Source organism: Lissotriton helveticus, chromosome 5_1 (assembly GCF_964261635.1).
Source record: "Lissotriton helveticus chromosome 5_1, aLisHel1.1, whole genome shotgun sequence".
In the NCBI taxonomy this organism is placed as follows: Eukaryota; Metazoa; Chordata; class Amphibia; order Caudata; family Salamandridae; genus Lissotriton; species Lissotriton helveticus.
In genome coordinates, this window is record NC_136065.1 from 1,394,950,095 (window position 1) to 1,394,977,708 (window position 27,614).

Below are 27,614 nucleotides of genomic sequence, written 5' to 3' on the forward strand. Positions count from 1 at the left end.
CTCCAAGGGCTGGAAGAGTGCCAGTCTCCTGTTGAAGTCACGGGGCTAAAGGACTTCATCTGCTTAAAGTGCTATTTGCTGGAATTTGTGAATCCAGCACCTCTGAAAGAATCCAGCAATCTCGACGCCGACGGACGCCGCCGAATCCAGCTCGACATCGTGAGTAACGGCTCCAGTGTCCCGCTTCCTCGACGCCGGCCGCCGGGCCCGATCGACGCCAGCAGCAACGCCAGTGAGTAGTGAGTTCGGCTCCAGCTCCAAGTGACCCCGTGTCTGCACCGCTGCTGATCGCATCGACTTCGAGCCCTCTCGACGCCGTGAGCGCTGCTCACTCTTGCAACATCGACATCGACGACGCCGTATCCTGCTTCATCCCGTGAGCGCTGCTCCCGCCTGACTTCGGTCGACGCCGCTGCAGATCGCCCCGACTCCGAGGCCCGATCGACGCCTAAGACGCAACGCCGGACATCTCGATGCCGCTGTTCATCGAGTGCTTCACTTTTCCAAGGTACTGTGTTGTTGGGGTCAGTGCGACTCCGGGCTCGACGTAGCGCTCCTCGCGGTCGACGCCGAACCTTTGGATTAACTTTGCCTCGACGTCGTGTGACTCCCGTGTGGGTTACATTGTTGCCAAGAACTGTGTTTTAGAGAAGAAGAGTTGCTTTTGATACTAAAGACTTTGTGCTAAGAAGAAACCGTGCTTGAACTATTATTTTTCCTTCCAAGAGTATTTATTGAGACTGTGGTATATTTTTGTCGTTATTTGGTCTTGTGCTAAGCCTTATATAAAAATACTTATTTTTATAATACTACTGTGTCGTGTCCATTTGTAGTGTATTCACTTTATTACTGTATGTGGTCATAAATGCTTAACGCACTGCCTCTGAGATAAGCCTGTCTGCTTTGCCAAGCTACCGAGGGGGTGAGCAGGGGTTATCTAAGTGTGTGATCTCCTTGCCCTGACTAGAAAAGGTGTGTCCCTATTTGTCAGAAGTGTATACCTCTGCCAACTAGAGACAGCCGCTTCTAACAGTAACAAATAGAAAGTCCAATTGTAGCTCCGTAATCAATTCTCTGATATCATGGGAGTGTTTACATATTGAGCGTGCATTAATTAGTCCCCCTTTTAATTGAGCGCTGCTAAGTGTAAAGGCTTTTCTACCAGTAGTTTAAGGGCATATGTCTGTGAAGGGGAACTCCGATCTACACATGTAACATGTGGGGGGCCATATCATTTTATCTGGTGGTAGTTGGCAACCACACTTTCCACTGGTGTCAAGGTGTTTTAGGATTATTGACAAAAATACAGTACCTGGGTAAGTTTGGGCAGCATGGCTGGCGCTGGCCACGTTCGGGATGCGGACGGGCACAGATGGGCTTGCCTTTGGCGCTCCTTTGGAGTGCCAGCGGTACGTCTGCGCTGGCAGGCTCATTAAATACTATGGCCTGCCAGCCACTAGAGCGCACACTATAGGGCCTTTTCTCCTCCCGGCAAGAGGGAGCAAAAAGTGTAAGTGCAAAATGGCAAAGGACGCGAGTGCAGCTTCTTGAGAGCTCGAATTGAGGTAGGCGGGGGCCTGCACCTGAATCTAAAACCGAGTCAGGTGGCAGGACAATTATTAAAAGCGGTCAAATTCATGCAGTTTCCCTTCTATGTATTTACAATTTAATTGAATTCTCCACAGATTAAAAATATTCCCCCCGTTAAAAGAGAGATTACAATCATAAAGAATTAAAAAAATCAGCAGATCAAGTAGTTACAAGCTCTTGACATGCAGTCATGCGAACCAAAGCGGGAAAAGGTGAAGCTGTCAGCCTTTCCTAACATCACCTTTCAATAACTCCAGACCACATATACTCTGATTGCCCCCTCACCATTGCGAGTTCTTCTAAATTGAGGCTGGTACAGAAATACTACTTGCACAATGCCTACCTAACCCCCACCAGCCTACACATAGTGCGCTTACTCTCAGTCTCTATGTGCTTTAGATGTTTGAGGGCTCCCGCAAATTTTTTCCATTTGTCTGGACATGTCCAGGTATTGTAAAGTACTGGACGTCTATCGCTGGGAAGTTGTCAGAGGTGCTGGGCTGGATGGTGGACTTGTCACCACGATTGTTTCTTCTGGCATTTTTGAGGGGTGGGAGGCACAAGGGCCGACCAAGCACTACTGGGAGTGACCACTGTGGTGGCAAAAAGAGACATAGCCAGTAAAGGAAAATCTGATACTCTGCATTCACTATCTCAATGGCATAAAGGGGTGTGCGGGTGCACCCATCAGGACAAATGGGTCTATGACGGCAAAGGATGCCCTATATAAAATGCCAAGATCTGGGGCAAATAGTGGGAGTGCTTTGGGTTAGGTACGCTATAATTTCATGTAGAGAATTGTTCTGGTGTGGTGACAGTGGATTGCTATTTAGTCTGTAATGCTACTACATTTTCTTTAATGTCAATCGAGAGTCACCAGATGTGGTAGTTCTTATGTTCCTACAAAACAATAACATTGGTTTAAAAAAAATGATCAGCATATAAACAAGTGAGCTACCTTCTTACAAATCCACAAATTTGCCTATGCTATTTTTATGAAAGGACCCCAACTAACAAATGCAAGTGTTCCCACAGGTGTCACAAAATTATTCTGTTGATTATTTAAATTTAGTACCACTATGAATTATTTAGATGGTCTAACAGTCTACTCTCTAAAACCATGCATTCATACCTTATTCTCTAAGGCTTTTAACTGTTTATCCTTTTTAGATATTTTAGTTTCTATGTTTTTGGTCTGAAATGCAAAGAAAAAAAAGACGGATTGGAAACATTATAAGGAACACAGTTAAACTAAACAAGTACTTACAAACACTTACAAGAGAAAGTAGCTTGGTAAAAAGTTCATCACACATTATGATGCAAAAGAACAAGTTACTCACCTTCGGTATTGCTTTTTCTGGAGGATACAGTATCTGCCTGTGGATCCCTCACGTATTGAATTACCCCTGCCCCAGCATTCCATGGAAATGATTTTCTTAGCTCCCCCACATCAACTAGGACGTCATAATAGCAACCCCCCGCTTGCGACATGAAGACCTCGTCGGCATGCTGACATCAGTTTCACCCAATTTTTCTGTGCCTTCGAGGTTAATGGGCGGGCCGACAACATAACACAAGAATACCCAGTATAACAAATAAGTATACAAACACATATAGTATATACATAATTAGAAAGGAAAAGCCAATAACCAAAGCATTTCCTAGCAACAAACTGTATGCATGAAAGAGACATATAGAAAATAAGAACGTCAGAAAATTTTCGGTATATGTGTGGTATCGGGTTCTATCAGGTCTACATACTTGCAGAAACACTCGGACACCATAAAACAGAAGTTGGCACGGAAACTGAAAATGCAAAGAGACGAGTTTATTAGGACCCCATGGGGTGGTGGTACATTCCTACAGCACCCTTCGGCAATGCAAGAAGTATCACACCGAACATCGGTGCGCGACCTCTTTTATACAGTTTAACAGCAATAAAAAGGTAGGTGGTATACTTTAGAACAGTTTTAGGTACATGTAAGGGCATTTTTGGAACACAGCCAACATGTGGGAGGGGTTTAATACCACTGGTCAGTTGGGAGGAACATTCCTAAGGAGTGACCACTCTCTAGTCCAAAGATCAGATGTACGCATGCGCGAGACTGACCATGTTCTACAAATAGCCTGTTGCTGGGCAGGGTAAAGGTTCATTGGCATGAAGGAAGGACGAAAGGGTACGCTGACCACGAGGCCGCATGTTCATACAAAATGGAAGCCACCGAATACAAAATGGCCCCCGCACGTTTAGTCAAGTTAACAGAAATGTTCGTGTAGCTGAGCTTAACACTAACTCAGGTACTGCCAAATTACGACAGACGACCCTTTTAGCGTTTAGCTGAAGCTACCTCATAACAGAAGTAATCCGAATGTTCATCATTAATATCGATCAGCATAATTTGCTTGGTGGCGCCGCGGCCAGGGCGACTGACGCTGGAATCTGGGGACCACGGTTCGATCCCCGGCTCCGGCGGCAGGTTAGCCCAGCACCATGTGACTCTGGGCAATAGCTCGCTTAATCTTCCCGACGGCCCCCCAGCGCCTAGAGACCCTTACGGGTGATTGTGCGCTTTACAAATGTGGACTTTACTTTACTTTACTTCAGCATTACTCATCTGTACATTTTTAGCAATAGCTCGTTTGGATGGGATACAGGCTGTAATACATACAGTACATAAAGTAGGACCACATTGAATACATAGGCAACAGAAGAAAAATATCCCAATAATCACACATAGAACAGTTAGCAGTTTCCAACCCCAGGTACTAAGCAGGGCCCAAAACCAGCTAGAAAAAGTCCAAGTACCGTTGTCAGTGTGAATTTCAGAGGCAATTTTGTGCAACCTAGAGATAGCATCATACACAGATGGTGAATTATCTGGCACATAAACTCAACAACTACTTCCGGTGATGCGGCATGCACCCCCACGATCAGCTAACACTTCGTCCAGAACCATCCGGTTCTGAAGCATAACGATTCTTGTAATCTGAAGCTCTTCAGTTATATTCCCTAAAGCGGAAGCAGTTTCATTAGCAACTCCCTCCACAACACATGTTAACCGTCTAATTTTCCTACTGTTTAGGGCAGCACCTACAAAAGAGAACAACACTAAATTAAAATCCACATATTGTTGTAGGGAGGTGTCGGTTTGATCGACATCATCAATACCCAATGTTCTCGTAACTCTATTCAATATAAAATCGTGATACAATACAAAATCATTATGGTACATGGGTGGGTCAATAAACACAGGGGGTAATACAAAAGATATATAACATGTACCTAACCATCCAAGAGGAAGACGATGATAACCTTTATTACCGCAAATAAAGTAAGTGTTTCGTGAGGCCACAAATGAAACACCATTGGGTGTATCAAAGGCAAGAGTAACATTACATTCACTTCTTCCCACCGGAATTGTTCCCTTATTCCTAATACAAAGGTCTGCTTTTGTATCAATAACTGTAATTACATGTAAACTGATCATATTTGTAAGTCTCTGATTGGTGAAGATACGAGGCGTAGATACATTGTCCGGTCGATATTCTTCCCACTCAAATTTAGTTCCTTCTGCTTGTGGATAGCCATCTCGATCGTTATAGCAAACCTTGTTCAATCGAAAAAGTAGTCCACCTTTTGTTGGCCATCTTAATGTAAAGAGAAGTGTGTACCAAGCATTACATGAACCATTGTGGGAAAATGGAAGAGGAATAAGAGGTGTTCCTCCTTTCTTTTGAAGTCCCGGTAACATCCCACAAACCCAACAGTTGGATGTAATTATCATATTGTGTGTGTGATGTAGAATTTGAATGAAACTGTTATTCAAGTAAGTCTGTCTATGTCTCTCCTCATGATAGGGCAAAGTAAAATGGAAATGTTCAGATGGAATTGGAGTGGTAGGCAGTAAATAGTCCCGTGCAGGAAACAGTCTTTCTATAGTCCAAGCTATTACTGTTATTACCACCATAGTCGTAGCAAAAAGAACTGCACCCAAAATTTTTCTATTTCTCAATGTCATAGGTGCCATAGTACAAAGAACGAAAGTTTCAAAAACCAACCTAAAAATAAAAATGTGGTGCTGAGAACCGAGGCTGCCGCTGGTGTCTTCTCCGAGATTCAAGATGGGTGTCGCTACACTGGACAGAACTGATCCCCCCCCCCTTGATATTCCCGGCTTCCGTTTTCACAAACCTCGGAACGGTTACCAACCAGTCACAAAAATACAAAAATGTATTATTTCCTTGGCCGTAGATTGTACTTCACTCCGCCAGAAATAGCGTGGTCCGGGAAGGCTCCCTCCGACTCGTTGGGCATAACAGCTGGGCTTTTCTCCGCATTCAAGATGTCTCTCTAGTCGGACAGCACTTCGGGGTTCACCAGATCCGGAGAGACACGTCGGCAGTGCGTTGAATGTATCCACCGCTTCTTATTCATGACTCGCACAGCCGTTCGCGTTGCCAGCAGCACTTGTTCAGGGCCACGCCATCTCGGCTCCAAACTGCTGGATCTCTCAAACACCTGGATCATGACATGGTCGCCAGGACGAAGATTGTGAGCCTCTCCAATGGAATTGTCGGGGAGCGCTTCTCGAACCTGTTGATGAATAGAAAGTAAATCATTTGTTAATCGTGCCAAATAATCATTCATCATTATAAAAGGCACATCATGTATCAAACGAGGCTTTGGGACTCCCCAGATATTCATGGGCCTTCCAAACACCACCTCATAGGGTGTGAGGCCAGTTTGAGAGTGTGGCACTGATCTAATAGACAATAATGCCAATGGCAAAGCATCCTGCCATTTCAAAGACGTGGATGCCACGATCTTTGCTAGCTTCAGCTTCAGAGTTGCATTATACCTTTCTACTAGACCTGCTGATTGCGGGTGGAATACAGCGTGGAATTTTTGTCTAATTCCCAATCCTTTCAGGACATGCTCCACTATCTTCCCAACAAAATGAGGACCATTATCATTCCACAAGAATTTACAAACACCATAACGTGGGAAGTACTCTTTGAGTAATACCTTAGCTGTTGTTAATGCTGTATTGTCCATTGTGGGGTAGGCTTCAACCCATTTACTAAAAGCACACACCACCACTAGGACATACTTTTGGTTATTACAGCGCTCCAGTTGGATATAGTCCATTTGCAGTACTTGGAATGGTGCAGTAGGTGGAACAAACCCTCCTTTAGGAGTAGAGGTCCCTTTAGCAGGATTGTACTGTAGGCATATCAGACAGGTCTGCACTACTCTCCTAGCCGTGCTGGCAATCTCAGGATGCTCCCAAACTCGTGTAAGCAATTTCGTAATTGCAAGAGCTCCAATATGCGCCAGCCCAGCAGGCAATTTCCATTTCTCCATGTCTTTGCTTCTCCAACAACCCTCATCATCCAATACTCCCTCTGTTGCCCATGTTGCAAGTTCTACTTTAGATACTGATTTTTGTATGTCTAGAATTTCTTCTCTAGCATCGTGCCATCGCTCGGCTTGCGATCTTACCACATACATAGGGGAGTCATTTTGCAACATGGCAGTCTCTCTCGCTATGCGGTCTGCAAAAGCATTTCCTTGCCCTATATTGTCTGTCACTTTCTTATGTGCACTACATTTTATTATCGCCACCTTCTTTGAACATAATAGTGCATTCAGGAGGTCGCATACCAACTCTCCGTACATGATGTGTGTTCCGTGTGAGGTCATAAACCCTCGTTCCCTCCAGAGTAGGCCAAAATCGTGCGCTACTCCAAAGGCGTAACTACTATCAGTATAGATGTTCACACATAGACCAGCGCTTAACTCACATGCTTTCGTTAAGGCTATCAATTCAGCCGCTTGAGCAGATTTTTGTGGTATTCGTGCTGCTTCTAACACTGTCTTAAGTGTCGTGATCGCATAGGCTGCGGAAGCCGTACCATCTGGCAATCTCACACACGATCCATCAACCCACAGTTCCCCATCTACATTAGGAAGTGGCATGTCCTGTAAATCAACACGACCCTTTGTTTGTTCGTCAGTCAGAAAAACACAATCATGTTGTTCTTCCTCCTGGGTCTCAGTAACAGGATATGGCAATAAAGTAGCGGGATTCAAAGTGGCGCACCTCTTCAATGTAATGTGTGGCGCCAACAGTGTTAATTCGTATCCCGTTAAACGGGCACTGGTTAGATGTTGCGTTTTCGTTTGGTTCAGCAAAGCATCTACTGCATGGGGAACTAACACCAACAATTTGTGTGACAAAACTATTCCCTCACTCTGCCGTATAGCTACTGCTGTTGCTGCAACTGCTCGAAGGCATCCAGGCAGTCCTCGAGCCACAGGATCGAGTACCGCTGAAAAGTATGCGCAAGGCCTCTGTTTATCTCCGTGTAACTGTACCAAGACTGACAATGCGCACCCATCCTTCTCATGTACATACAATGTAAAGAGCTTTGTATAATCTGGTGTACCTAACACTGGCGCAGAACAAAGAGCTTGTCTCAGTTGTTCAAAAGCATTTTGACATTCGTCCGTCCATTCGAGGGGGATTGGTGCAGTTTTGGACAGCAACGCTAACAAAGGTTTTACAATGCACGAAAATCCTAGTATCCATTGCCTACAGAAGGACGTCAAACCTATAAAAGCACGAACATCCTTCTGCGTGCAAGGGACTGGGGTATCTAAGATTGCGTGAAATCGGTCTGATGTTAATGCACGTCCCTCCTTAGACAAAAGATGACCAATATATGTCACCTTTGGTCTACAATATTGTAGCTTCTTCCGCGAAACCTTGTGATTGTGTTCCGCAAGGAAAGAAAGCAGGGAGAGTGTACTCTCCTCGCATTGCTCCCGTGTGTCTGCTACAAGCAGAATGTCATCAACATATTGGATTAGTGCCACCCCAGACTGCAGATTAAATGAATCAAGTTGTCTTTTCAAAGCCTGACTGTAAATGCTAGAACTTTCTGTGTAACCTTGAGGAACTCGACAAAATCTATAAGATGTATTATTTAATGTAAAGCCGAACAAATATCGGCTATCAGGATGAATAGGTATTGAAAAGAAAGCGTTTTTCAAATCAATCACTGTAAATGTAGTAGCCGTGGGTGGAACCAAAGTAAGTAAAGTGGTAATGTCAGATACTACTGGATACTGCGGTACAACTATCTTATTAATTTCCCTCAAATCAATAATAAAACGATAGATCTTAGTATCTGTGTCTTTCTTTAGGATCGGAAGAATTGGACTGTTGCAAACATTATAGGGAACTTCCTCCACCACCCCTGCCGTTATCAAGTCATTCACAATATGTATCAAAGCTATTTCGCCTTCTCTAGAGATCTTGTACTGAGGAACACGAGGTAAAACCGCTCCCTCCTTCACAGTAATGCGCACAGGAGGAATAATCATTTGACCCACATCAGTATCGGAAGTAGCCCATAACGTACTTGGAAGGGAAGCTAATGCGTCGGCCTCTTGCATGAGGCACGATCTCTCAATTTCTGGGTAGTTTTCATTTAAAATGACCCGCACCCCTTCAGGGGCACAGCGTATTGTTGCACGAAAATGCTTTAACATATCAAGTCCCATAATATTATCTGGTGTATTTGGAGATAATAAAAACGGACATGGGGCAGTGAATTTATCAACATGAAATGTAAGGGGTTGAGACAATGGGCTTAGTGAAGGTGTTCCATCGAACCCTATTGCTGTAATCGTTTCGCCAGACAGGGGAGCCCTTGGAACCAAGTGTTTAGACAGAGCACTACGAGTAGCTCCTGTGTCGACCGGAAACTGATCAGTAGAACCCAAAACATGTGCTGATATATATGGACCCCTTTGACCGACTGGTACTTCAACCGATTCCACACCCCATCCTACGCAATCCTATGCATATCTATTATCTTGTGACTCAGTATTTTCTCCTCCAGCTATCTGGTATTGATTCCGCCGATCAAAAGTATTATGTTCAACCTGACCACGACCCCTCTCTTCAAACCTACCACGATCATTCGCTCCACCTCTTGATCCTGAATAACTATTCCGTGACCTTCCACTTCCTCGACCCCTCTGACTACACTGTTCACGAAGTACCGGACAATCTGCGAGCCAATGTCCAAACTTCTTACAGTATGCACACTGATCCTCAGAAATGTCGGAACGAGGGGGAGACGTAACGTACGATCCCGTCTACCCTTATCGTTCCCTCTCGATTGCGTAGCACAAACCAGTGCCAACATCACTTTCGTCTTTAAGTCCTTCGCTTTCTTTTTACTTCTTTCTTTAGCCTCTAGTTCCTGACGTTCATAATACTGAGCCATAGTCAATAAGGAGGCAGGCGTTGCCGTGGTCCATGAACTTTCACTAGCCTTTAATCGCTTTGCAATCTCCGGTAGGAGATTAGCCACATACTTATCTACGAATAAGTGCCTACCCGTGTCCTCTGTTAATGATTGACCACTGTAATCATGGAATGCTTCCTCAAAATGTGAAAAGAAATCAGAAACCGATTCGTCTGACTTCTGCTTACAAGACGCTAACACTGTCCAATCTATTTTCTTAGGGGGGACAAGCGTTTTTAATTTATTCAAGATAGCTGTTGGTAATTCTAAAATCAACTGACACGGTTTACATGCAGGTTCCCTATCTGAATCAGCTCTCACTATGTCCTTCCAATCTGCACCTAATATCGTTCAATCGTCAAACTTACGAATCATCCTCCACATATCAGGAGGCAATATCAGCCCAAAGAAAAGATCGATATCAACTAACGTCATAATACACGAAGAAATAGCACCCTCCACACCTTCATAGAAAGCTGCTGGATTTTTACGGGGGTCAGGCAAAGCATTCTTAAGTGCCATAACATCTGCTCTATTCCATGGCGTATAAACCCAATTATATATAAAATAGCCCTTTGAATCCTTAGACGTCTTATCCTCATCCGTACCATCCCCTTTAGGAGGGACATACAAAGGTGCAGCTTCCCGCATAGGCAAAACATTAATCGCAACACTCTTATCTGATCCATAGATAGGGCACACTCGGGAATTTTCCGTCGATCCAGACGCTGATTGCTCTGATGCCTTGTTCGCCGCTCGCAATCGTGTCGCCTCATCTCGTAACTGAACCAACCGCCGGAAGAATTCGTCCGCATCTGAAAGGGCAAAAATACCTTTACGAAAATTCTCACGACCAACCAATATATCTTTAGGTTCCAACTCAGGAGAGTGTTTTCTAAACCGCTCAACAACTTCATCTGTAAAATGATTTTAAAAATACAACCGTTCCTTGTCAGACCACTGACTCATAAGATCATTAACCCCTGACACAGTTATAGTATCACTGTTAAGTTTACGAGCAATCGAACGTAATTCCGTCATACGCTCGGTATGTAACCTGGTACGCTGTTTATCCTGGCTATCCTCGTCCAAGTCCTCATCCGGAGCCGTAGGCTGAACATACGGAGGCGGGCAACGATCTAACAATGAAAAATCATCTAATTCATTAGTAAAGACAGGATAAAGAGAACGTCTAATAGGAAACTGACCATTAACCTGTAAGTTACGTGCTCGACTATCTTTCTGTTCCTGCAATTCCTTCTCCTGTAGCTGCAAAGCTTTATCCCGAGCAGCCTTTCGCTGCTCTTTGTCCGCCAAGGCTTCTGCACGCTTCATTCGTTCACGCACCGCTTTCTCCCACATACGCACACAATCAAACATATCCTGTCTAGACCTGCGCTGAAACAAACACTGTTCTACATACTGGACTTTTCGCAAGTCGAATGACCCATGTAGTGGCCATTGCAATTCACGATCAGGTTTAGTGTATTTGTGCCATAACGTGCTATACATTATGGGAGGAAGGCCAAATTTAATGTACATTTCGCGATTAGGAGTCCCCTCTGGGGGAGCCGGCTGAGATTCATTTAATCGATAAGTGGTACTATTTCCAAAGCAGCACATTCCTCGGAGTGTGCTGAGAACAGGCATGTTCAAAATATCACGAAAAAAATGCGATATTACATAAAATGGCACTTAAGGGTACTTATGCATGATGTGCCGTTCAAACTAAATCAAAAGCAGAGAAATATCCCTACATGCCTGCCTATGTGAGGTGCCTCCACATATAATTCAAATCATAGGTCCAAACGTTAGCTAACTCATACAAATTCAAATTCAAATTCAAAAAGCCACAGTAAGTGTCAATAGACTACCTTACCAAACATAAGCTTACCAAATATCTTCAAAAATGTCCAGATTCCAACTGCCAAGTTCCGTAGCCGAATCAGCCAAAACAGGCACTACACGACAAGCCAAACGATCAGAATCTCAGTCGGGGACCGGCGCCACCTGGAAGGTCAGATCAGAAGGAAAGGAAAAACACCGTGGGTACCAAGACTCGGGTCACTCAGTGGCAGCGTACGCGTCCATAGCGAGTTTCCAATCCTTCGTCGTGACCTCTCCTTCGGGCATCCGAGTCGCCGATGAGTCCCTTCGTGGTCGCCAATTGTGGTATCGGGTTCTATCAGGTCTACATACTTGCAGAAACACTCGGACACCATAAAACAGAAGTTGGCACGGAAACTGAAAATGCAAAGAGACAAGTTTATTAGGACCCCATGGGGTGGTGGTACATTCCTACAGCACCCTTCGGCAATGCAAGAAGTATCACACCGAACATCGGTGCGCGACCTCTTTTATACAGTTTAACAGCAATAAAAAGGTAGGTGGTATACTTTAGAACAGTTTTAGGTACATATAAGGGCATTTTTGGAACACAGCCAACATGTGGGAGGGGTTTAATACCACTGGTCAGTTGGGAGGAACATTCCTAAGGAGTGACCACTCTCTAGTCCAAAGATCAGATGTACGCATGCGCGAGACTGACCATGTTCTATAAATAGCCTGTTGCTGGGCAGGGTAAAGGTTCATTGGCATGAAGGAAGGACGAAAGGGTACGCTGACCACGAGGCCGCATGTTCATACAAAATGGAAGCCACCGAATACAAAATGGCCCCCGCAGGTTTAGTCAAGTTAACAGAAATGTTTGTGTAGCTGAGCTTAACGCTAACTCAGGTACTGCCAAATTACGACATATGCAGGAGGACAACGGGGAGGCAGGTGGGTCAGTGAGGAATCCACAGGCAGATACTGTATCCACCAGAAAAAAGAGTCACCTAAGGTAGGTAACTTGTTCTTCTGATGGATACATCTGCCTGTGGATTCCTCACCTTTTGAAGTGAATCCCCAAGCTGTCCCTCTCCCGGAGGAGGGTGTCCTCCTGCCTTTACCAAAATATCTTGTAGTACAAAGCGTGCAAAATGGCCGTCCGTCCTAATCTCCGAATCCAAGCAGTAATACTTCGCAAAGGTGTGGAGGGAGGACCAAGTTGCCACCTTACAGATGTCTACAACAGGAACACCTCTAGCCAGAGCAGAAGACGACTTAGCTCTGGTGGAATGAGAACAAATACCTTCAAGAGGCTCCTTCTTGGCCAGGATGTAGGAGATCTTGATGCACAAGATGATCCACCTGGAGAGTGTTAGTTTGTGGACAGCTCTGCCTTTCATTCGTCCAATATAACCAACGAAGAGCTGATCATCCAGCCTTAGGTCCCGGGTTCTATCCAGGTAGAAGCTGACAGCCCTCTTAGGGTCCAGGCGATGAAGTTTGTCCTCTTCCTTGGAAGGGTGAGGGGGAGGAAAGAAGGAAGGTAAAGTAATAGACTATCCTAAATGGAAAGGAGTAACCACCTCAGGCAGGAAAGCAGCCCTTGTCCGGAGAACCATCTTTTCTGCATGAATGGTTAAAAACAGGTTTAGAACTAAGAGCCTGAAGCTCACTTGCCCTTCTAGCTGAGGTAATAGCGATCAGGAAGACCATCTAGAAAGACAGAAGCCTCAACGGGCAACTATGAAGAGACTCAAAAGAAAAACCCATCAGAAAAATAAGTACCAAATTCAAAGCCCACTGGGGCATTATGAAAGGAGTGGGAGGAAACCTATTGGTGAGGCCCTTAATGAACCTCATAACAATGGGAGACTTAAATAAAGATGGCTAATCCAGCAAACAGTGGAAAGCCGACAAGGCCAAAAAATAACCCTTTACCGTAGCCAGAGGCCAACCCTGCTGGGCCAAGGAAAGTGGAAATCCTAGAATGTCAGATAGAACAAGTTACTTATCTTTGGGAACGATATATCTGTGAGAGACATAGATTAGTTATAGATTCCATACCTTGTGAATTACCCTAAGGCGTCAAGCTGGATCCGGGAAATATTTTCATCAGCAGTACCCCTAAGCATAGAATGGTGGCGTTGGTCGGCTCCGCGTTCATTGTTGGCATCGTGGTCGCCGGTATGACATTGCGGCAGCTACTTAGACGCGGTCCTCGCGCGCTGACGTCAGTTTTGTACATGACTTTAAACACCAGAAGCACAGAGCTTCCTTACCTTGTGAATAGATACCCCAGCAATACCAACCCAGAGGTGGGTCTGCAAAGCAAGTTCACACCAGAAATTCCTGGAGAAACGAACGGCCAAAAAAGCTGTCTCTCCGGACTTGGCTATCCAGGCAGTAGTGCTTCGTGAATGTGTGCAGAGATGCCCACGTCGCGTCCTGAAAGATGTCGTTAAGGGGGACTCCCAGTCCCAAAGCAGTGGTAGCTGCAGTCGCCCTGGTGGAATGGTCACGTAGCCCCACAGGAGGCTCTTTCTTTGCCAAAGAATAGCAAAGATTTAATATACGAAACAAGCCATCTAGAGATGGTCCGTTTGTGTACGGCCTGGCCTTATTTAGTGCCCACGTAGCCAACAAACGGTTGGTCATCCACCTGGAAGTGTTTCGTGCGATACAAGTAAAGGAAAGCGCACGTTTTGGATCCAGGCGGTAGAGCCTCTCTTCCTCTCTAGAGGTCTGCAGAGGCGGAAAGAAGGTGGGCAAAGTGATGGTCTGACCAATGTGGAAAGAATTAACCACTTTGGGAAGAAAGGACGAGTTCGAAGGATAACCTTGTCCAGATGAACAGCCAGAAAAGGAGGTTTAGAAGAGGTTGGAGCTCACTCACCCTGCGCGCAGAACCGATGGCAACCAGAAATGCAGGCTGTAAGGTCAGAAGCCTAAGAGGACAGTTATGTAGCGGCTCAAAGGGAGCGCATAAACGATAGGTTAGAACTAGGTTCAAGTCCCACTGGAGCATTCATTATGAAGGGGACAGGAGGAAAAAGATGAGAAATGCCTTTAAGGAAGCGATTTACAACAGGGGTCTTGAAAAGAGAAGGCTGATCAGGAAGCCTAAGGAAGGCTGAAATGGCAGAGAGGTTGCCCTTTAGAGTGCCCAGAGCAGAGCCCTGCTGGGCCAAACAAAGGAGGAACAAGAAAACCTCAGAAAGAGGGGCAGAAAGGGGATCCACAGCCTTCGCTGTGCACCATGCCACACATTTGTTCCATCTCCAGGCGTATATCGTCTTAGTAGAAGGACGTTTGGCTGCCAAGATAACATCACAGACTTCGGGAGGAAGTTCAAAGGCCGTAAACTATTGCTGCTCAATCTCCACGCAAGGAGGTGGAGCCTGGCCAGGTTCTGGTGGAAGACCGTCCACTGCTGCTGCAACAGAAGATCCTCCCGAAGAGGCAGTCGGATCGGAAGATCGATGGCCATGTGCAGCAGCTCGGGATACCAATCACTTCATGCCCAATCCAGAGCCACCAGTAAGACTTGGGACCGGTCGCGCTTGTTCTTCTTCAGCACTCTGGGCAGAAGTGGTATAGGCAGAAAGGCGTATAGAAGAACACAACTCCACTCACAACGAAAAGCGTTGCCTAGCAAGTGCTGCCTTGGAAATTCCAACGTGCAGAATTGCTGCCATTGCACGTTCTCTTCGGTGGCGAACAGATCTAACCAAGGCTCTTCCCACTGTTGAAAGAGTCCTTGCACCACCTGCGGGTGAGGACGCCATTGGTGAACTATCATGCACCTGTGGCAGAGTCGTCCACCTTGGCGTTCAGAGAACATGCCAGGTGTTGAATCAGCAGTGATATGCCCTGATGTTCCAACCATGTCCAGAGATGGAGAGCCTCTTGACATAGGGTCCAAGACCCCACCGCGCCCTGTTTGTTGCAGTACCAAATGGGGGGTGGTGTCCGTGAACACCTGCACTACTCTGCCCCGGACAGAGGAAAGGAATGGTTTGAGTGCAAGACGAATCGCCCGAAGCTCCAGAAGGATGAGGATGGGGCTCCGCCGAAGACCAGAGGCCTCTGATCTCCGCCTCCCCCATTTGGCCCAACCATCCGAGAAGTGATGCATCGGTCACCACTGTGAACTCTGGATGGGGAAGGGACAGGGATCTGCCATTGACCCAATCCTGGTTCGTTAGCCACCACTGCAATTGGTGTGCAGTGCCCTCCGATATGTGGATGCAATCAGACAGGTTCCCCTGATGTTGTGCCCAATGGAATGTCAGGTCCCACTGTAGAGCCGGCATATGTCATCTGGCATGATCCACCAAAAGGATGCAGGAGCCCATCAGGCCTAGTAACCGCAGGGTCACCCTGACCGAAACCCGGGATGGAGGCTGAATGATCGTAATCATAGCATGTATATCTAGGACTCGCTGCTCGGGAGGATAGACCCGAAACCACTCTGTTGAAGAGGAGCTTCTGAGAGGGAGTCAGGTGTGACTGTGGCACGTTGATAGAGAACCCCAGTGAATGCAGGAGGTCCACCGTTGTCTGGAGGTGGGAGACGACATTCTGGGACGAAATCACCTTCAACAGCCAGTCGTCGACATAGGGAAAAGTGGAACCCCTGATCTGTGAGAACTGGTTGTGCTCCAGTGGAGAAGTGTGGCTCAGTGGTTAGAGGCGGCAGACCCGGAATCTGAGATCGACCGTGGACCAGGGTTCGATTCCCCGCCTCGGCGGGTCTCGGGCTCATAAATTCCACGGTCTCGACAATTCTCGCTCCGGTGCCTACTCGACTCACGGGGTCACACTCTGCGACTCTGGGCAATAGCTTGCTTAATCTCCACATCGGCCCCTCGCGGCGGGATGCCTGGCTTTCACCTTGTGGATACCCTGCCGGGGTTTCTCACAGGGGAATACCAGGACGGGTTCCCTAAGCAAGCGCGGAGATGCCCCAGGGTAAGTCCTGCGCTATATAAGTTTCATACATTTACATGAGAGTTCCAGTTTCCACGTTTTCACGATCACTGAGCGCCGAGCGTCTTGCAAGCTAGGAAGTGCAAGCTAGGAAAACGCTGAAGACGTTGAATTGCTGCCTCGCGACTCCCGCCAATTTTTTGCCTCCGTGGGGGTACGGGCCGTCAAGAGTGGCTGAGTGCAGCAGAGTTTTGCCCGCCCCCCACAGTGCTCCTGTCAATACTGCTGTTGCTGTTGGGAAAAAACAACAGGTGATGGACAGAATGCAGAACATTGTCATACATTCACCCCAGTACAGAGATATGGGCCTAAATCCATCGTTTTTTTGCACTCCACACCACCCCAGGTCAGACATGGCCATATGCAAATCAGCCTTGACCCTGTGCCTCATGGGAACAGTCCAGCCCGAACTGCCAAGCCATGTCTTTCCTGGACCGGAATCAAGCATCCAAGGACCGGTTGCTGGCTATCAGCCATCATCAGCCTGGATAGCTTGACTCCAGTGGTGTGGAGAGCATGGGAATCACGTCTGAGCATACCCATCCCACTCGGGGCGACAAAGGCAAAAACAACAGGTGATGGACAGAATGCAGAACATTGTCATACATTCACCCCAGTACAGAGATCTGGGCCTAAATCCATCGTTTTTTGCACTCCACACCACCCCAGGTCAGACATGGCCATATGCAAATCAGCCTTGACCCTGGGCCTCATGGGAACAGTCCAGCCCGAACTGCCTAGCCATGTCTTTCTTGGACCGGAATCAAGCATCCAAGGACCGGTTTCTGGCTATCAGCCAAACATCAGCCTGGATAGCTTGACTCCAGTGGTGTGGAGAGCATGGGACTCACGTCTGAGCATACCCATCCCACTCGGGGCGACAAAGGCAAAAACAACAGGTGGTGGACAGAATGCAGAACATTGTCATACATTCACCCCAGTACATAGATCTGGGCCTAAATCCATCGTTTCTTTGCACTCCACACCACCCCAGGTCAGACATGGCCATATGCAAATCAGCCTTGACCCTGTGCCTCATGGGAACAGTCCAGCCCGAACTGCCAAGCCTGTCTGTTGGGAGCAGCACAGCACGGCGCATAAATCTGGCACCGGAGTAGCTGAGAGTTTGTGGGCTGACAAACTGCGAGTTTAAGCAGCAGTATGCGGTGAGCAGGAAGCGCAGCCTGTGGTGCCATAGAAGGACGGAGACAGGCGGGCCAAGAGGTCCGCTGTGCTGGCGTTTCAGTGCTGCCACCACCCGCCACCACCCTGGAGCCGGCACGAGACTGACCGCGGACTTGCCAGACCTGCAGATTGCAGGGAGGTGGGTGCAGCTGCGGTGTGGGCGGTGCTGTTTTGGCTTGCATTAATTTGCCCCACCCCACCATCCTGGTCACCTCGCCCTGCTCTGGTTCGTTTTTGTGCGTCAAAGCTGCTGTAAACAACCGAAAACTGTAGAAGCTGTGAGAAGGACCAGCAGGACCAGATCCAGCACCAGCTGCAGCTCCAATCACAGTGAGTGTGCCTATCAGACCCCTATCAAACCCCTTGCAGCGGGAGGGGACGGGGGATCTTTTTTTATCCAGCGCCCTCACAAGCAAACCGGTGAGCCAGTGACCTAGTGATCCAGTTACCCAGTGCACTGGTGTACCTGTGTACTAGGAATTAGCACCAGCCTTCCCCCATTTGAGACCGGGGGGGAGGGGGGCTTTTAGCACTCCATCTGCAGCATCCACACCCAGCGTCTTCCACTCTACCCTACTGTTCCACCTATTTCACCCTCCATTCTACTCTTCTAAAAACATTCTTTGCTAACCTTCTTACATCATAGCTTAATGAACAAGTTACTTACCTTTGGTAATGATATATCTGTAAGAAACAGTAGTTAGTATTAGATTCCTTACCCTAGAATATCCTCAGGTGTCAGACTGGATCCGGAAATTTTTGCGTAGCAGTACCCTTGCGCGTCGGTAGGCGTCGTCTGCGGCTCTGTGTCCGTCGTGGGCGCCGTGATGACGTCGTCGGAGTACTTAGACACCGCCTCTGCGTGCTGACGTCAGTTCTTAGACACAGCTTTTCCGCGCCAGAAAAGCAGAGCCATGTTAAGAACCAACACTGGTGCCATTGAAACTAGGGCCCTGAAAGGGGATGACCTTAACCCTAGATATCAGTTCGCAGAACGGAGAGGATGGGTGGGGCGGTAAGGAATCTAATACTAACTACTGTTTCTTACAGATATATCGTTACCGAAGGTAAGTAACTTGTTCATCTGAAAGAAAAAGGTTAGTATTAGATGTAGGAGAGTAGGGTCTGCAATCCTATGGTCACCCCAGATTTTTGCTTTTTGCTTCACTGGTTTACGACTTTCCCTGGCTGTGGGCCTGCTAATCAGACCCACAGCCTAGCTGTTATCTCTCTAAATTGACATCCATGTACTTTAGGTGCATTTACCAATTGGTACTGGGACACCTTATCAGTCCCAGTACAATGTACCTTAGGTACCCAGGGCATAGGTGTACCCAGGGCCTACCAGGGGCTGAAGCATGTATTATGCCACCCCTGGCTGGCCATCTAAACAGACACAACTGGCTGGTAAGACAGCTGGGGCAAGGTGGTGTAATCACCCTGTGCTATAGATATAGTATACCTATATCTAACCCTAAAATGGACACATATATTCCTATCAGTCACTCCTATGGCAGGCCTTATCAATCCTGAAGGCAGAGTGCTTGAAATTATGTGAGATGGTGCTCTAGCATGAGCTGAGCCTGTCTGCAGCTTGCGGAACCAAGTCCTAATAGCTGTTCCATGATAACGCTATACCATATACTCTTAAGTGCATTATAATCCTCGCGGTAGAATGCTAACTTTGGTATAGCATTATCAAAACATGTCAAGTAAGGTGTCATACCAATTGGGATACTACCCCCTCGCCGAATTCTGACGACGGGGGTAGTATTCCACCCTTTTAGAGGGACACGACATGTATGTAACTGTGAACTCCAGTTAAAGTTAAACGAAGCCTCAGTATCACAAAATGGATGCTGCCACCACAGACACAAGTCTGACCTCCTGCTGCTGGTAGTCCTTCCAGCGAGGGAGGCCTGGACAAAGGGCTTCCTGCCGTGGGAGGTGCTAGCACCACCCCAGACAGGATTTTGTGTATTAGGTAGGACAGACCTGAAAGGAATGAGACATGCCTGGGGCACACAAGGTGCCCTGTGCATACACCGGTTCAAACCAGTTGCTGGGGCACTCAAGCCAGGAGCTGGACCCATTCCAAATTAGATTATCCTGAAAACCTCTACAAAGAAGAAACTCTGGACTTCGACGTTCTGCTCCACAGAAGACTGAAGAATCTCCCGTGTGGGCAAGGAGTGTCCACCCTGCAACTGCAGGCACCATCAAGCATCCTAGCGGTTCACTTTGTCATCCTTCCTGCCGGAACAAGACTTCAGAGCCTAACGAGATCCGGACTTCCAGACCTCTCCGACCTCAACCTACATCTGCAGCACAGCGGAGATCAGTGGGTGCGGCAAGACACGTGGGACCGGCCATCATGAAGAAACTGCACTTCACTTCCAGCACGACTTCAGAGGCATCCTCGAGAAAGTGCTTTGGGGATTGAGAAGCCCCAGCCCCGAGCAGCTCCTGCACCGAAGACCAGCCCTCCAGCATCCACAAGATCTGCGTGGGAACCTTTTGCTTGATTGCTGCTCGATGCATTGTCTGGTCATTTGCCGGCTGGCTAGTGGCCTCCTAGACGACGATCCTTGAAATCTTTACTGCTGGTCTGGTTGCTCCAGGCTGGCCCTTGCTCCCTTCCAAAAGTGGAGCACCCCGGACCCTCCTGGTCCACTCCAGACGCCGTTTCCACTCACCGCGTGGGTTGCCTTTGCCAAGGCCTGTTGACTCCAAATCCGGATCTGACACAGCCGACAGCGAGAGCCTACATGGGAGAGCTCGTGCCTCCATCCTGGTCGTCGAAGACACCTCCTGGTCCACGTGGCTGCAGAGACAAGCATCCACTCTTCACCTGATCGCGACGACAGCATCTGGTTCCTTCCTGGTTCCACACCGGTCACTGGCTAGTGACTTTGAACACTGTCCCCTCTGCTTTCAGGTCCTCTTCTTCCTCGATCCACCCGTGGATCGCACCGGACATCTTCCTCCTGGTCGCCTGCAGCATCTTTCTTCAAGGCTCCATTGACTTTGACGCGGAAACCCGACACACTTTGACACCTATGCACCCGCAGCCCGTGGGTGAGGTAACAAGAGCATTTCGGTGCACAAGGGTAGATTACCTCTCCTAGTGTCCAGATTTCCAGTCGTTTTAGTCCTAAGTAGTAAAGACTGTCCGTACTTACCTTTTTCGTAAACTGTACAGTCCATTGACTTTGTTCCGCATCTCGCGTGTGAGCTCACACTCTGCACACGCGTCCCGTGGGCCTCCTATTACTTACCTGAGGTTAGGATAGTGTAGTCCCAGCGAACCTACAGCCTCTGGACAGCTCCATTCCTTCTATCGATTTCCTTATACCATTTACTTAGTATATGGTTTGTCGTGCCCCTAGGGCACCTTTGTAATTTTGTGCAACTTATCGTATTTTTCCTAAGAGATTGTCATGTGCTTAGCCCTCTGATCTCATAAAGAGTTCAGAGGTGTTTGTTATTAATAAATATATTGTTTAATTTCATAACAACCTGTGTGGTGTCCTTTCATCTGGTATTCAAGGGGTTATATGTGGTAAAATAGCTGGCTTCACATGCCAAAAGAGTTTAGCCTAAGACTGCTTTGTCCATGCTACCGTAAGGATAGCTGGTCTATAAGGTTGACTTACAACCAATCACCATAAGGGTTGTTTGGACAGATACAAGGTGATCACTAGAACTAGTGAGCATCATATATCAGGCCAACTTCTCACATTGGTGGTAGCGGTGGGATTTGAGCTTGCTGGTGTTTTTACCAAATATAATCTTGAAATATCATTTGAAAGATCACATAAGGTACCATAGGTACATATAACAAGCTTAGAAATACTCTGAGTTCTACTGAACCAGCTGTTGTAGTAGAAAGGGCCTAGCACTAGCACACCCTGACTACAACTCTTAGCAAGGGATCAGTAGGAAAACCCATAGTGTAGGTAAGTGCATCACTTGCACCTCACTAGAAAGCATGTCTACCCATGGAGAGTCCTCAGTGACTCCCCTAGTGGTTAGTGACCCTCCACAGGTCCTTTCCAGAAATACAGCACTCAGTTTCCAGGAGATGAGACAATTGTGTACCTCCAGGAAACTGAAACAGGGTTCTAACCCTACCACTCCTTCTCTGTTAGGTCTCTTAGAGACAAATGATGCTAGAAGGGCTTCTAACACAGGCCCCTCTAATCCAGATGGGAGCATGCCCCCCCTTAGAAGGTGATCCAGAGGATCCAGACTCTAACCTACCAGAGACAGAGAATGTCAATGGGAAGCAAGAGGAAGACTTATATGAGGATGAGGCAGACAATGGGCAACCTTTAGTCAGCAGACTTACCATGGCCAACTTAGACCTACATAGTGATGGAACTGGGGGACACCCAGTGCCATCCACAAGCAGGCCTAACTTTGGGGTCAGAAGAGAGAGATCTCATTCTAGGGACTCCAACAGATCTGTTCACTCTCATGGTTCTCATGCATCTGCTCAGAGGAGGATGACTTCCCCTCAGAGGAGAGAGCATGAGGCAAAGATAAAGGAAGCTAATCTAAGGATTCAAAGGGAAGAACTTGCACTTGCCAAAGAGAAACTTGCCTTTGCTAGAGAGCAACAGTTGAGTGGGGTAGTACCCACTGGTGGCAGCAATATCCCTAGGGATAAAGACAGGGGTTTTGATACTAGAAACCTGAGTAAAATAGTGCCATCCTATAAGACAGGAGATGATATCCACAAGTGGATAACTGCTCTGGAGAGGGCCTGCAAAGTACAGCAGGTACCCTAGAGTCAGTGGGCAGCTATATTGTGGCTCTCCTTTGAAGGCAAAGGTAGAGATAAGCTCCTCACTGTTAGAGATGAGGATGCTAATGATTACCAAGTCCTGAAAACTGCACTGATTGATGGGTTTGGCTTAACAACTGAACAGTACAGGTTAATGTTCAGAGATACCCAGGATTGGACTGACTTTGTTGATTGTGCCACTAGGGCTTTGGAAGACTGGTTACTGGGAAGTAAAGTTACTGATTACACAGGATTGTATAATCTAATTATGAGAGAGCAAATCTTAAATAATTGTCAGAACCAGTTGTTGCATCAGCACCTGATTGACTCAGATCTGACCTCTCCCCAAGAATTGGGAAAGAAGGCAGACAGATGGGTCAGAACCAGGGTCAAGCAGCAGAACCAGAACCAGAGTGGTGGCCAAAAGAAAGCAGACCAGAAGGGTAATAATGAGAATAACCAAAATAACCAGAAGTCTTCAACAGGGCCCCAACAACCTAAGGAGGGTGGGACCCAGAATTCCCAAAAGAAGAAGAATGATGGTCCTAAGAAACCATGGTGCCAATACTGTAAAAGTAAGACTCACTGGTTTAGTGAGTGCACCAAGAAAGGCCCAACTCCTACCACTACTGTCCCTAAGACACCTGCACCCCCTAGTACAGTTAGTAGTGGTAGTGTACCCCCCAAGGTTTTAGTAGGGTTGACCCTGGGAACTGAGGTGGGTTCTGACTTAGTCAGAATACCTACTCAGGCAGTTCTTGTTTGTACTGGGGACATGGATATGACCCCTACTGTAAGTCCTAGTACTCTGGGCAAATAAAGGCAAACGCCTTTAATCAATGGGAAAATCGCTCAGGCCTACAGGGACACATGTGCCAGTGTCACTATGGTGACACCAGCCTTTGTGGACCCTGATCAGATCATGCTAGGTTCAGACTACCTAGTGACCAATGCTAGCAACGTCACTACCAATCACAGTATGGCAGTTGTTAACTTCTCCTGGGGAGTGGTAATTGGCCTCAAAAGGGTTGTAGTTAGTTCAGACCTCCCAGTAGATTGTCTCTTGGGCAATGATTTGGAATCCTCCATGTGGTCAGATGTGGAGTACAGGACTCATGTAGAAATGTTAGGTCTCTCCTCACATGTCCTTGCTGTGACCAGGTCACAGGCCAAGAAATGCCTAGCTTAACAGGTGCTGGATCCTGGAAGAATGGACCAGACACCACCCAAGAGGAAGAGCAGTAGGGGTAAGGTGTAGCCTTCCCCCCTGCCTCAGGTTGAGGATCAGCCCTCTCAGGAGGCTGACCCAAAGACCCCAGAATGAACTGTCCTAGAAGAGCTTGAACCTGAACAGGTTGAGATTCTTGGGACAGGGGGACCTTCCAGGGCAGACTTGAGGCAGGCATAGTTAGACTGTTCCTCCCTTGAATCACTCAGACAGCAGGCTGCTGCTGAGGATGCAGGGAATGCTACAGGTGCCCACAAGGTATATTGGGATGAAGGACTCCTATACTCTGAGGCAAGAGACCCCAAACCTGGTGCTACCAGGAGGCTGGTCATCCCCTTGTCACTTAGAGGTTTCCTTCTCACCTTAGCCCATGAAATTCCCCTTGCAGGTCACTTAGGCCAGAACAAGACTTGGGACAGGCTTGCCCCACACTTTCACTGGCCTCATATGTCTGAAGACACTAAAGAGTTTTGTCGCTCATGTGTCACCTGCCAAGCCAGTGGCAAATCAGGTGGCACCACAAAGGCCCCCCTTATACCACTACCTGTGGTGGGGGTGCCCTTTGAGAGAGTGGGGATAGACATTGTTGGACTAATGGACCCCCCAATAGCATCTGGGCACAGATTTATACTGGTGGTAGTGGATCATGCCACCAGGTATCCAGAAGCTATTCCCCTTAGGACCACTACAGCTCCTGTTGTGGCCAGGGCCCTACTTGGAGTTTTCTCCAGAGTGGGGTTTCCTAAGGAGGTTGTCTCTGACAGAGGTGCAAACTTCATGTCAGGATACTTGACTGCAATGTGGAAGGAGTGCGGTGTAAATTACAAATTGACCACACCCTATCACCCACAGTGCAATGGGCTTGTGGAGAGATTCAACAAGACCCTAAAAGGGATGACAAAAGGGTTACCTGAAAAGCTTAGGCGAAGATGGGACATCCTTTTACCCTGCCTTCTGTTTGCTTACAGAGAGGTCCCACAGAAGGGGGTTGGCTAGCCCTTTTGAGCTTCTGTTTGGGCACCCTGTAAGAGGACCCCTATGTCTTGTAAAGGAAGGATGGGAGTTACCTCTCAAAAAGCCTAAACTTGACATAGTGGACTATGTACTTGGTCTCCGCTCCAGGATGGCAGAGCACATGGAGAAGGCATCCAAAAACCTTGAGGCCAGCCAAGAACTTCAAAAAGCTTGGCATGACCAAAAGGCTGTCCTAACTGTTTATCATGCAGGACAGAAGGTGTGGGTGTTGGAGCCAGTGGCCCCAGCAGCTATCCAAGACAAATGGTCTGTACCCCATACCAGCATTGAGCAAAATGGAGAGGTCACCTACCTGGTGGACCTTGGAACTCCCTGGAGCCCCCACAGGGTGCTGCATTTAAACAGGCTCAAGGTATTTGTCGACAGGGAGGACATGGGCTTGCTCATGGCCACAGATGAGGGGCAGGAGGAAGAGAGTGACCCTCTCCCAGACCTGCTCACTCAGAACCCTGATGATGGGTCAGTAGATGATGTAGTCTTTTCTGACAGCCTCTCTGAGCATCAACAAGAGGATTGTAAACAGGTTCTTCAATCCTTTAGACAAATGTTCTCAATGACACCCAGTCAGACAAACTGGTGCACCCATGAGGTGGACACTGGTGACAGTCTGCCTGTCAAGAGTAAAATCTACAGGCAACCTGACCACGTCAGGGAATGCATAAAGAAAGAAGTACAAAAGATGTTGGAATTGGGAGTCATTGAACCCTCAGAGAGCCCTTGGGCTAGTCCTGTAGTTCTAGTGCCAAAACCTCATACCCAGGATGGTAAGAGAGAGATGAGGTTTTGTGTAGACTACAGGGGTCTCAATGCTGTCACTAAGACAGATGCCCATCCAATACCTAGGGCAGATGAACTCATAGACAAGTTGGCTTCTGCCACCTTCTTGAGTACATTTGACCTACCAGCTGGTTATTGGCAAATCAGGTTAGCTGAGGATGCCAAGGCCAACACAGCATTTTCTACCCCAGGAGGTCATTACCAGTTTGTGGTGATCCCCTTTGGTTTGAAAAATGCACCTGCCACTTTTCACAGGTTGGTGAACCAAGTTCTCACTGGGTTAGATGACTTTTGTGCAGCATATCTAGACGATATTGCTGTCTTCAGCTCCACCTGGGAGGATCACCTGATCCACCTGAGGAAAGTTTTGGAGGCCCTGCAAAAGGCAGGCCTCACTATCAAGGCCACCAAGTGCCAGATAGAGCAGAGTCAGGTTGTGTACCTGGGCCACCTTGTAGGTGGAGGCCATGTTCAACCATTGGAGAGCAAGCTACAGGCCATAAAGGACTGGGCTCCTCCAACCACCCAGACACAGGTCAGGGCTTTCGTGGGCCTGTCTGGTTACTATATAAAGTTTGTCAAAAATTATGGGTCCATTGTGACACCACTTAATGACTTGACAAGCAAGAAAATGCCAAAGAAAGTTCAGTGGACAGTTAGCTGTCAAAAGGGATTCAATGACCTGAAGCAGGCCATGTGTACTGCACCTATTCTCAAGAGTCCTGACTACTCCAAAACCTTCATTGTCCAAACAGATGCATCTGAGTTGGGTTTGGGAGCTGTTCTATCTCAACTGAATATTGATGGTCATGACCAGCCCATTGCTTTTATAAGTAGAAGGCTGACCCCTAGAGAGAAACGTTGGTCAGCTGTTGAGATGGAGGCCTTTGCTGTGGTTTGGGCCCTGAAGAAGTTGAGGCCATACTTGCTTGGCACTCACTTCAAGATTCAGACCGACCATAAGCCCCTCTTATGGCTAAATCAAATGAAGGGTGAAAACCCCAAACTTCTTAGGTGGTCCATTTCCCTACAGGGGATGGACTTTACAGTGGACCACAGACCAGGGACTGACCATGGCAATGCAGATGGTCTCTCCAGGTATTTCCACTTAGAACAGGAAGACTCACCTGGTCAAGGTTAGGTTAATGTCCCTACGTTTGCGGGGGGGGGGGGGTTATGTAGGAGAGTAGGGTCTGCAATCCTATGGTCACCCCAGATTTTTGCTTTTTGCTTCAATGGTTTACGACTTTCCATGGCTGTGGGCCTGCTAATCAGGCCCACAGCCTAGCTGTTCTCTCTCTAAATTGACATCCAAGTACTTTAGGTGCATTTACCAATTGGTACTGGGCCACCTTATCAGTCCCTGTACAATGTACCTTAGGTACCCAGGGCATAGGTGTACCCAGGGCCTACCAGGGGCTGAAGCATGTATTATGCCACCCCTGGCTGGCAAGACAGCTGGGGCAAAGTGGTGTAATCACCCTTTGCTATAGATATAGTATACCTATAACTAACCCTAAAATGGACACATACATTCCTATCAGTCACTCCTATGGCAGGCCTTATCAATCCTGAAGGCAGAGTGCTTGAAATTATGTGAGATGGTGCTCTAGCATGAGCTGAGCCTGTCTGCAGCTTGCGGAACCAAGTCCTAATAGCTGTTCCATGATAACGCTATACCATATACTCTTAAGTGCATTGTAATTCTCGCGGTAGAATGCTAACTTTGGTATAGCATTATCAAAACATGACGAGAAAGGTGTCATCACATTGGGATACTACCCCCTCACCAATTCTGGGGACGGGGGTAGCATTCCACCCTTTTAGAGGGACACAACATGTCTGTAACTGTGAACCCCGGTTAAAGTT

At 47.4% G+C, this 27,614-nt stretch overlaps 1 protein-coding gene across 12 annotated transcripts in view; it reads right to left on the reverse strand.

Annotated features, from left to right (window-relative positions):
* The window catches only part of SYCP1 (synaptonemal complex protein 1), a 6,803,167-nt gene that overhangs the window by 3,043,483 nt on the left and 3,732,070 nt on the right, over positions 1 to 27,614 (reverse strand). For 9 of the 12 annotated variants that reach the window (XM_078644363.1, XM_078644361.1, XM_078644367.1 and 6 more), the window contains one exon: positions 2,723 to 2,785. The exons of the other annotated variants lie outside the window; for them this stretch is intronic. In XM_078644363.1, the coding sequence (XP_078500489.1) occupies positions 2,723 to 2,785 (63 nt within the window). The remainder of the gene's footprint in view (positions 1 to 2,722; positions 2,786 to 27,614) is intronic. 12 annotated transcript variants of the gene reach the window in all.